General features: G+C 37.1%; 1 protein-coding gene across 6 annotated transcripts in view; it reads left to right on the top strand.

Moving 5' to 3' along the window:
• The window catches only part of FN1 (fibronectin 1), a 162,893-nt gene that overhangs the window by 105,081 nt on the left and 45,524 nt on the right, over positions 1-12,288 (top strand). For all 6 annotated transcript variants that reach the window (XM_081313321.1, XM_081313320.1, XM_081313319.1 and 3 more), the window contains exons 21-25: positions 3,551-3,817; positions 5,736-5,830; positions 7,021-7,189; positions 7,939-8,025; positions 8,563-8,754. In XM_081313321.1, coding sequence (XP_081169447.1) covers positions 3,551-3,817; positions 5,736-5,830; positions 7,021-7,189; positions 7,939-8,025; positions 8,563-8,754 — 810 coding nt within the window. The remainder of the gene's footprint in view (positions 1-3,550; positions 3,818-5,735; positions 5,831-7,020; positions 7,190-7,938; positions 8,026-8,562; positions 8,755-12,288) is intronic.

Here is a 12,288-nt window from a genome sequence, read left to right as displayed (position 1 = left end):
ATCTCTTTTAAAATCAAAACTTCTTGCTCAGCAATTGCAAATTTAGTATTATAAAAGGCTTGAATAACCTCATTTGTAATTGCTCTCTTTGTAAAATAAACCACCACATCTCTGGGTAATTTTCTTTGTCTTGCAATCCACGAATTAACATGGAACATTTTATCTATATCTTCCATAATTGCATCTGCTGGTCGCCCCAGCACTCCTTCCAAAGCCTCAGAAACTATTTTCTTCAAATTTTCTTTAGGATCCTTTTTTAAGCCTCTGATTCTCACAGCAAACTCCATCTCATGGTACTGTACCAAGGTCAAATCACTATCAATTTTCTCCACCACATTTTCAGTCTCTGTCATTTTTGCATCTAATCTAATATTATTTTGGCTGAGATCTTCCACTCTCTCGTCCAAGCGTTCTATGCATACAGCCATGCCTTGAAATGCAAGTAAGATGTCTGCCCTAATTTCTGTTAACTTCTCATCCAGAAGCTCTGTAAGCTTTTCATCCATAAGCTCAGCTAATTGTTGCGATTGCTTTTTCATAGCCTCTTGCAACACATCCTGCAGATCTTTAACTGTAAGAGTTGGTGCAGGTGCAGAGGGAGGGGGCATTAAAGCTTGTAACGAAGACTGCTGCACCGGAGAAGCCCCCGCGCTTCTAGGAACTTTAGAGGATTTGGCAGCCATTTTCACCCACTATTGCCTGCTACGCAATTTCACTTTCAAACTCCACAAAGTCCATTGAGTTAAAGATCATAAATTCACTTTCACCTGGGTCTCCTGTATCGTTCTGCCTGCATCCAGGTTCTCAAAGGTTCTCTCTTGCTGGCAGGGATGGTTGCTGATGCCCTGCTCTGCTCCAAAAAAAACCCGGAGCAGAGGCGCCCCGCAGTCCGGAGCAAACTCAGGCTTCGGGGGGGCTCAATCCTTCAGCCACCAAAACCTTTAGCTCTGGCGGCCCCGGAGAGCTCTACCCCTACCTGAGCACTCACCCCCTCCTCTTCTCCCGAGGAGGGGGCTTCTGAGCCACCAAAACAGCTGATCGGCGCTGTTTTCGGCGGCTCTACGGAGCCGGTGGGGCTGACAGCCAGAATGGCTGCCTGCAGCGATGCCTTACCACCCGGAAGTCCATTTTCAGTTGATAATCTTATAAACAGCATGGTGTAGAATAATTAAAATATTGTGCACAAGGAAACAGTATAGAAGTGAATGTGTATTACTATAAGAACATGCCAGAGGTTTTAAAAAAACTTAGGGATAAGTATATTATGCTCATTTAGTTTGAACTATCAGTTTATTAGAATAGGGATCATAGGCTAATTTAAGATTATCTCATGACTTCTGTCATTTTGGATAATAGCTTTAGAATTTATTTCTCACTGAAGCAGTAAACATCTGTGTAGGTTTCCCTGTCCAATCATGTCCAATTAGGATGTGGTACTAATCTGTGTTTCTTGGCTGAGGGAGCCAGCATTTTCCGAAGACATTTTCCATAGTCATGTAACCAACATGGCTATATGCCAAAGATGTACGGAACTCTGTTACCTTCCCACTGAAATGGTTCCTATCAATCCACTCGTGTTTACATGCTTTTGAACTGTTTGGTGGGCAGGACATCTGTGTAGCCATTTACAAATTAGATTAGACTGAATTAATTTTTTTTCTTTAGCAGTACCTCCTTAAAATTTAATATGATAGAACACCAAGCACTGTTTGTTTCTATCTCTATCTTAATCAAATATATAAGTGTCATCAATGCCCAGAATAAAATTTTAAAATCACCTTTATATTCAGCATGCAGATTTTGGTTGTAATAAATGCTAAAAGACCTTCAGCATCTTTACATCTGAAAGTTCATATTCGTAGGTTGAATAGTCATCCAAAACTCTTTTAGCGATTATTTTTTTCTTAATTGTAGAGTGGGCATCTGAAGAGAGAACGCCAACTTCTTTTTTTCATTCATTAATAGGGTACTTGTTTGATAAGCAAAACTGAAGATATAAACTGTGACAACAGAATATATCTTGGAATCAGCTTATGGGATACCTTAAGTTAGAGGTTCCCAACCTTTAGGGCACAAAGGACATGTTCCATGGAGAAAGGTTTTTCCACAAACTGAAAAGTGCATGGTTTTGTGTGCTGCCTGCATCCTGTGGATGGGGCTTGGCTTGTTTGTGCAGACTGGTTGCTGGCATGCTGCAGCCCGGTACCAGTCCAGGGGATGGGGACCCCTGCTTTAAGTTATTTTAAAAAATGCTGTTGTTTTATAGAACAAAGTTTGAGAAATCCTGTTTGTAGCTAGCATTCGGTCTGATAGGTCAGAGGTGTGCATTTGGCTTCTGGGTAACTTGCCAGACAAAAAGTACATGGGTGGTATGCTGATAAGGCAAAAACACCAAAGAAGGGGGGAGGAGGAAAACAAATAAATTAAGAATTAATTCATTGAATACAATAGAATTAATAATTAATAATAAATTAATAATAATTAATTTAGCCTAGAGACTAAAACATGAAGAATGGCTGCAGGACTTGGGTTTGGCTAGACTAAAGAAAAGAAGAAATAGGGGAGACATGATAGCAGTATTCCAGTATTTGATGGGCTGCCACAAAGAAGAGGGGGTCACATTATTCACCAAAGCACCAGAGGGAAGAAACAATGGTTGGAAACTGATCAAAGAGAGAAGCAACCTGGAATTAAGGAAGAACTTCCTGACAGTGAGGACAATTAACCAGTGGAACAGCTTGCTTCCAGAAATTGTGGGTGCTCCATCACTGGAGATTTTTAAGAAGAGGCTAGACAGTCAAGTTGTCTGAGATGGTATAGGTCTTCCTGCTTGAGCAGGGGGCTGGACTGGAAGACCTCCAAGGTCCCTTCCAGCTCTATTCTATTCTAATATAATTATGTCCCATATATTCAATAGTTTTCTGTTTTATCTCCCCCCCTCCCAATATTCATTGACAATTTTTTTATAACTTCTGCAGCCGAATGCAGCTGTAATTCAAATTCTAGATTGTAATGTAGTTCATCTCAGGTGCATGTTTATACCTCAGTGAAAAATAGCCCTATACAGTATTCTTCAAGAACTATATACTATATACCCAATATGCAGCATTTGACTAGATTGAAAATTTAATGGCATATGTCATGCAATGATGTAGCAGGCTATTTTATTCCAGAGGCCACTTTCCTAGATGTGGACAAAGTAAGAGTTATATGAAATAAGCAGAATGAAGGAAAAGATTGGACATGCAATATTTTGTAAAACTCATTTAACTATAGATAATTTAAAGGTTGTAAAAAGTCAATGTCAGGTTCCTATTATTAGTATTACTAATTGTTTCCAGTATGATAATGATAATCTAAATTCTAATCTATATGATGTATTATGAAGGAGAAGAAAATAAGTATGTGTATATGTATGTAATTTAATTGTGGCTTAATACAATCCCTTGTTCACTAGCTAGAGTTTTTGGGTAGATGGATATCTATATATAATAAATAATAAACTTATATTTTATTATATTATATAAAATTTTTTGACTTACCTTTCTAGAACTTGATGGCCCAGCCAATTTGCAGCTTGTCAATGAGACACCCTCTACTGCACTAGTCACATGGAAGCCCCCGCGAGCTCATATTGCAGGATACCAACTTACTGTGCAGCCTACCACAGGTGGTCATCCAAAGCAATACACTTTGGGGGCATCAGCCACCAAGTATCTGCTGAAGAATTTGCAGCCTGGCTCTGAGTACACTGTGTCTTTAGTGGCTGTTAAGGATAACCAAAAGAGCAATCCAGAAATGAGAACCTTCACAACATGTAAGTGTGAAGTAGACTTTGTTTGCTGCCTCCCAAAAATGAGTCTTGGGACTACTTAACAGCTTAATAAAGAAAAAAAATGACCATAATTGGACACTTGAGATTTCATTAGCAAGGTGTTCAGATTAAGTCAAATTTTGTACCATCAATGGATTTTTTTAAATTGGGAAATTTAGCAATGCCCAGAACTTAGCTTGAGAGGCAGTGTAAGGTTGCAAAGTCTTTAAAGAAAAACACAGATTTCTTATTTGACTTCCTTTAATGTTAGCACCTTCCCTCCCAGAGCCTAGGAAATGAAAAATAGGTTCAGGCTATGGGGAAAAATGGAGTAGACTTCCTCTGGAACACTGTCATTTCAGCACATTTCCTGCCTAATATGCTTGTAAAATATCTATTATTAGTTTTGCTTAAAGAAAATAGTAAGTTTTATGCCACATCATCATGTATCTCAGTAAAAATGTATTTCTAGTTTTTTGGCAAAATTTAAAAGCCATCAGGAAGGCATAAAAAAAGATTATAATTCCATTGTACCAGGAACAGCTTTGTTGCTTTATTTGGGGGAATTCTTTCTTTCTTTCTTATTGTACAAAGATGATTTGACTGTCTTCAGTCATACTCAACAGTTCTTGTATTTTTCCAGTGAAGTCATTTTCTTTAATGAGGTACAACTTAAAAGATCTAGTTGAGGTCACATCCATGCTTAATTTTGATACTGCTTCGAGTGAAAACACTGATTGCTGCATAACTGTTAACTTAATAAACTGACCATGGCAGTATTGTGAATAGCAGCCTTTCAGAAACTCAGAAAATCTACTTTTCTTGCCATCCAGACGGGTGTCAGGATTTGTGCCTGATAAGCTGTTTTTTTCTTGATGGTTATGCAGACCTAAGCAGACCCCCTAGTAATGCAGACAGTTGATCAACAGTATGGCTAAATCAGAAGGAACCACTAGATCAGTGAATTAGCTATTACATACAAGTTGTGTTTGGCTAATAGATGTAAACATTTCCAATTTAGAAAGGTTAGTTCATATCAGACTTGGCTTGAATTTGTTACTGGTTGTTTTCTGGCTTGTATGTGTTCCAAATTAAATGTTCCTGGTGGCTAAGATCTAAGATGCACGCCCATTTATATTCCAAGGTCGTTCTAGGCTGTGATTCATATGTGGTATCAAATATTCAAAATAAAAACTGAAGGACCTCTAAATTATTTTTTATCACACTTGCTACATAGTAGACATGGATATGTAGAGATTTTTTAAAGTAGCTTTTGATTCCTAAGCTGCTATTTTGCTCAATTTCCTCAATTGGCTTGAAATAAATAATGAAAACCATTTACAAATGTGAAATAACTAAAATGAAGTATATATTAGAATTACTCTTAGATGTAAAATGTTGTATTACTCTTAGATGTAAAATGTTGTATTGGAATGGATGGTCTCTAATTATCACCCTACTGTGGTGAAACCACCAGCTGCAGGAGAGGAGGCTCCAATAGGGAAGGGTAAAAGACATTCCAGCTTAAAGTCCATTGGGGGAGGAAGCATTTGAGGTCAAACCCTTAGATTTTTAGGTTCCTTAGAATCTGCAGTTTCACAAGTAAAGGTAGTTAGTCTGGCAAGATTCTTATAAACTGGTGATCAACAATAAAGAAATCTATTTGATCTATTCTTGGAGCTCTTCTGGTTTTTTGCACCAGATGAGACTAACATAACTGATGAGTAGTATGTGTAATGTACAGTGATAAACATTTTTTAAATCTGTGTTTTTAAATTTTAGTTACAATTTAATTCTGTTTAATTTTAAATTATCTTGCCAGCCACTTTAACATGCTTTTTAAGTAGGGAAGCAGACTATTAATAAATAATACATATATAAGCTGCTATCTCTAAGCTTGGCTTTACATTTGATTTAACAGTGCAATCCACAGGCTCAATTCCTCCCTATAACACTGAAGTGACAGAGGCATCCATTGTTGTTACCTGGATACCAGCACCTAGACTTGGTTTTAAGGTAGGAAAATAGGCTCTCTCTATCTCCACCCTACTGTTCATGAATTGCTTGCTCACAGCAATTTTGGATAACTTTGTTTGGGAAAGTGTTCTGGGACTTTACTTAATTACACATAGCTAGTAATTGTTTAACAACATATAGTAGCTTTTGGTAAATTGATCAAAAGCTATACATACATTCAAATATTAATGTGATAGAGGAAGAGAATAATGTTCATAAAGCTCTTAATCTTACTATTTTCCTGATAAATTTTTAATAGCCATCCTGATTAATTTTATTAAATAAAAATGCCATACTGCTTTCTAGCTAAGGACTATTCTAGAAATGTGCAAAACTGTGTTTAAATGAGAAATAGTAAAAAATCAAAAGAAAACAAAACCACTGGTTGATGAAATGAGATTGAAAAATACTGCCAGCATGTGATGTCCTCTTCATATGCCCTTGCAGTTAAAACTGGCACTTTGTTTCATGTGCAAGATTCTTCTTTTTTGACGATGGCATTGTTAATTATTTATGTATTTTGTGGTGCTTAGGCCAAAAATAATCCAGACGGTATTCCAGGAAAAATCATATTCTGGATCCAGATTGAACAATTCTACAGTAATATTTAACAAAACTGAAAAACTATAATTGTTGATATTTCAGAATTTTGTAATACTCCTTTGGAGTTCCCAAGACAAGAGAGAAAGTAAAAAATAAGATAAAGAACAGCCCTCCCCCCAATATGTACAACAGGACAGAAACCTTAGATTCTAAATTTTTAATACATAACCTATGGAACAATTTTCAGCTTGATGAAAAGGAATGTTAGTAACATACTCCTTGCATAGCAAAATTCTGAGATTTTCTCTGTTAAATTTGAATATAAGGAGAAGAGGGAGTGGACCATGCTGACTGGGGAAATTCTGGGAGTTGAAGTCCAGATATCTTCAAATTGGCAAAGTTGAAAACTATTACATTCGCTGCTGTTTAAAATTATTTAAGTTAAGTTTTAATATATTATTAAAACCATAAAATACCTCTTCTCCTATCCATATGTTTCTCAACTCTTATATTGGCAGCTTTAATTCCATATGCATTTCTAATGTGTATTTCTTGAAAGTTGACCAGATTCTCATCATTCTTGTCCTAGCACAGGACAGAAACCAATATATATCAGCAAAAGATTGTTTGTTCTTTTCCTATTACAGCTAGGGGTGAGACCAAGCCAAGGTGGAGAAGCTCCAAGGGAGGTCATCTCAGAATCTGGAAGCATTGTTATATCTGGCCTAACTCCTGGTGTAGAATATATCTACAGCATTAATGTTATTAAGGATGGTCAAGAAAGAACACCACCTATCGTCAAGACCGTAGTCACACGTATGGGTCATTTAAGTATCATTATATGCTGAGGCAAAGACACCAAAGCTACCTAGTCTCTCAGTGTGTCCCCATAAACATCAGTGGAAATATTTTGGGCCAAATGATTTTCTTAATAAAACATATTAAGAAAAAAATCTGATATAATTTGAGATAAGAAAATTAGGAGTAATGATGTGACTTTATAACTATGTTTTCTTGTAACATATTTGTAAATAGTATTTAAAACTGCCACAATTGCATACAAGGTACATTATCTAAATGCAGGTTGGTCTTATCTTAGAAGGAACCCTGGGGCTTTAGTTGCCTACCCTGTCCTATATAGATCAACTCACAGAAATCAGCTGCTGTTGGAAAAAATACTACTAGGCTATCAATAAGTTTCTAGAACTGAGTTATTTTACCATATCTGTGACGTAAAAAACATTGCAGATGGAAAGGGTACTTGTTGAAAACTTTTCCTGAGATTTGATTTTGTGTCTTTAAAGCACAAGAAATGAGAGTTGCATTTTTTTACAAATCATTTTGCTTTTATTTCTCTTTTAAAGTTTTTATTAGTTTATAGTATACAATACAATGAAAACACAAAAGTAAATAGCAGCAAGGATAGGGAAGGGAAAGGGGAATAGAAAAGTGAGGGTAGGGAGAAAAAAGAAAAAAAGGCATTGACTTCTGATTTCCTTTGGTGCAGTAAAATAGAATATCAACATCAGACCTAACATTGCTAACATTTTGCTTTTATTTCTCAGCACCATCTCCTCCCACAAACTTGAACCTTGATTCTAACCCTGACACTGGAATCCTTACTGTTTCTTGGAAAAAAAGCACTACTCCAGGTACCTTATCCTTGCCCACAAATACCCTTTTGATTAGAGCACTCCAGCTCTCTGGAATAGCTCACCTGAGGCTTATGCCAACTGAGCCGATGTTTCTAATGCTGTTGGTAATCAGGTTATTGGTATGGGATAGCTTCTATCAGGTAGCTTTCCTAACAGGAAGTGCTTCATTTTCTAACGCATTTTGCACATTTTGAGATACTCTGCTGAGTTTTGCGCTTCAGGCATTTAAAATTAATGAAAAATAACACAGTATGTGGTAGAATAAAAATTTGATGTTTGATAGCCAGAAATATTATACCCTAATCTAGAAACAATCCTCTTAATCTATGGTCTATTATTAAGTATTATTTCAATGGTGACCAGAATAAAATTAATAAATATTGAATGGTCCTAAATCAATATTTGAAACGGTATATAGGCAGTTATGGTTGCTTGATTTAGAATGTTAAAATAATTGTATATCTTAAAATAACTACACTGATTCCTGTATTTTGAAGATTACATTATGTGTGGCTATTTATCATTTTGTATTAGACATCACTGGATACAGAATTACAACAGTCCCTACAAATGGGCAAGAAGGCTACACTCTGGAGGAGCAAGTGCAAGCAGAAGATACATCCTGCATTTTTGAAAATCTGAGTCCTGGTGTGGAATACAATGTCAGTGTTTACACACTCAAAGATAATCAAGAGAGTTTGCCCATCTCTGAAACCACAACACAAGGTAAATTAAAAAATGAGCAATATATCTGGTAAATTAGTCCTATTAGGCCTCTATATGAAAGTTGTGTTTCTATGATTTTCTTCTGATTTGTGTGTTGTGTGTGTGTGTGTGTTCATAGATAAACTCTTCACTAAAATTAACCTCCAAATAAATGTGCATAAAAGTAGAAAACTCTGGACTTTGAAAACAAGATTTAGGTTTTTTTTTAATCCCATTTATATCCCGCCCTTCTCCGAAGACTCAGGGCAGCTTACAATCTAAGCACAAATCAATGTGCTTAGCAAAAAAAAGTTTCTTTGGACTATTGTCATAAACCTCTTTAAATTGATTGAATCAATAATCAGATATCCAGATACATGTTTTGTATAAGTTACATAGTAAACAGATCATTCCTCAGTTCAGATTGTCTTGGCAGTGTGATTCAGTCAGAATAAATTGTTAATTGATTGTTTCTCTGTTATTCTCTGCCTAGATGTGCTACATCTAGAGAAGTCATATTAAACATTGTGAATTAAGAAATGAGGCAGAAGAGTATTGTAAAACAAAGGTTTTATCTGTTTTGTTTATGAATGGACAACAAATTTTGAACTGAGGGCCACATTCAATTTTGTTTGAGGGAAAGGGGACTGTACTTCATAAGTAAGTATGAGGACAGAGTAAATTATCAGGTATAAAAGAAGCCAAAAGATGGAGGCGAATACTTTAAGAAACATGACAGTCTAATATAGACATTTAATATTACAGAATCAGATACAGTCCAAACCATATTGTAATCAGGTGGAACATTTGAAAAGATGCAATATAAAAGAAAAATATCAAAGTATGTCTGAAGTTTACTGTAATATATCTTTTAATTTAAATAAATTATTACTCTTTTATTTTGAGAACGCTTTACATAGCTTCTAGATTATCAGAGAGAACAGAACAGAACAGAACAGAACAGAACAGAACAGAATAGAACAGAATAGAATAGAATAGAATAGAATAGAATAGAATAGAATAGAATAGAATAGAATAGAATAGAATCTGGAAGGGACCTTGGAGGTCTTCTAGTCAAGCCCCTGCTCAAGCAGGAGAATGTATATCATTTCAGACAACTGACTGTCTAGTCCAGACATGTCAAACACAAGGCCCGTTTCTCCCAATTGAAACTATGGTTAAATCTGTCTATATCTTGTGAAATTAAAGAATTTTAAACATGTCTTCTGACTACTAGTGGGTGTTCATGGATGCATTCTGCCACTCTTTTGCCTGTTTTTCCTATATAGTGGTTGTTGCAGTTTTTACATTGTATGTTGTAGATGACTCCTGTTTTATCTTCTGTGGTTGCTGGGTCTTTTGGTTTGCTTAGGACATTCTGAGGGGCTTTAGGTGGCTTCTGTGCTATGCTTCCATGTGGTTGTAGTAGCCTGTTGGTGGTTTCTGAGATATCCTTGATATATGACAGTGTAATTCTTTCTAGGGTTTGTGTTAGTTGTGCTGTATTGGTAGAGTGGTCAGGGGCTTATAGAATCAAGACCATGTGAAGTATTAGTACCACTTTACAAAACCTTAATAAAACCACACTTACAATACTGCAACCAGTTTTGGTCATATTATAAAAAAGATGTTGAGATTGTGGAAAGAGTGCAGAGAAGACCAACTAAATTGATAAAGGGAGCGGAGACTAAAACATATGAAGAACAGTCGCAGAAATTGGGTAGCTCTATCCTAGAGAAAAGAAGGACTAGGGATGACGTGATAGCAATGTTTCAATATTTGAGCGGCTTCCACAAAGAGGGGGTCAACCTATTTTCTTCAAAGTCATACTAATTCTGCCCCTTAATTGATCTATTGAAGTGATCATGAATAATTAAACAAGAATTTGATGTGAATTCCTGATTTAATTTGACCTTTAAGTTTTATAACAGCACAATCTAAAATAGCAATTAAATTATTCTTTAGGGGGAAAAATCTCAAACCAGAAAGGCAGCAAGAACAGTAAAAAGATTTCTTATTTCAAGGAAGGGAGGGTGGACAAATGCATGTACACATGTACATACTTTTCTCCTTTCTTGCCACAAAGAATCAGGCATGCAAAGATAGACTATGTTCTACATCAGACATGTCAAACACAAGGCCCGGGGGCCGGATCCGGCCCGCAAAGTGGTTTCATGTGGCCCGCGAAGCCATCCTGGAAACAGTGAGGGAACGACCCCCACTGCCTTGTCCCTGGCCCAGAAACCCTCCTCCTGCCAGAGACCCTCAGATCTGTCCCACTCCTGCCCAGGCCCCCATAGGCACCCTTGATGCGAACGATGTAGAGCTGGCCATGCCCACACAGTAGGCCATACACACTTTAGCCACACCCACACAGTAGGCCACGCCCACCCAGGCCACACCCACCCAACCCCCTGAGGGCAACTGCAATGCTGATGTGGCCCTCAATGAAATTGAGTTTGACACCCCTGGTCTAGTCTCTTCTTAAAAACCTCCAGTGATGGAGCACCCACAATTTCTGGAGACAAAATGTTCCACTGGTTAATTGTGCTCACTATTAGGAAGTTTCTCCTTAATTCCATGTTGCTTCTCTCTTTGATCAGTTTCCAACCATTGTTTCTTGTCATGCCCTCTGGTACGTTGAAGAATAATTTGACCCCCTTTTCTTTGAGGCAGCCCCTCAAATACTGGAATACTGCTATCATGTCACTCCTGTTTCTTCTTTTCTTTAGACTAGCTAAATTCTGCAGCCATTCTTCATATGTTTTAGTCTCCAGGCCTTTGATCATTTTAGTTGCTCTTCTCTGAACGTTTTCCAAAGTCTCAACATCTTTTTTGTAGTATGTTGACCAAAATTGGTTGCAGTATTCCAGGTGTGGTCTTACTAAGGTTTTATAAAGTGGCACTAATAATTTGCATGATCTTGATTCTATGCCTCTGTTTATACAACCCAGGATTGTATTAGCTTTTTTTGGCTGCTGCCTCATGCTGCTGGCTCATATTCAAGTGATCATCCACTAGGACTCCTTGGTCCCCCTCACAGTTACTGTTTTTGAGCCAAGTCTTGCGTAATCTGTTCCTAAAAGCTTTGATTTTTTTCTGTCTAAATGTAAAAATTTCTTTTTCTCCACATTACAATTCATTTTGTTGGATAGAACCCATTGTTCAAGTTTGTCAAAATCTTTTTGGATCCTGAGCTTGTCTTCTGGGATGCTGGCTATTCCTGCCAGTTTAGCGTCATCTGCAAATTTGATGAGTTCCCCATCTATTCCCTCATCTAAATCATTTATGAAGATATTGAAGAATATGTCAGGGCCCACTTCAAAACCTCATTCCAAGAAAGCAGGACTCTTGGAACAGTTTCATTCCAAAAGGAACTTTTATTAGGAGAAGCTGATAGCAGGCATAATAGGCAGGATCTGAGGGTTTCCCACTCAGATCAATAGGTTCAAAGTCCCAAGCAAACCCCACCCCAGTAGTTCATCTGGTCAGTTTGAATGGGCCAATCCTCAGGTGTTAAGTCTGCTGTGGGAAAGGAGCTGATAATGGGGTCCC

This window comes from Vipera berus (genome assembly GCF_964194415.1).
Source record: "Vipera berus genome assembly, chromosome: 1".
NCBI lineage: Eukaryota > Metazoa > Chordata > Lepidosauria > Squamata > Viperidae > Vipera > Vipera berus.
Note: the sequence above shows the minus strand (reverse complement) of the source record. Positions and strands in the feature narration are given on the sequence as shown.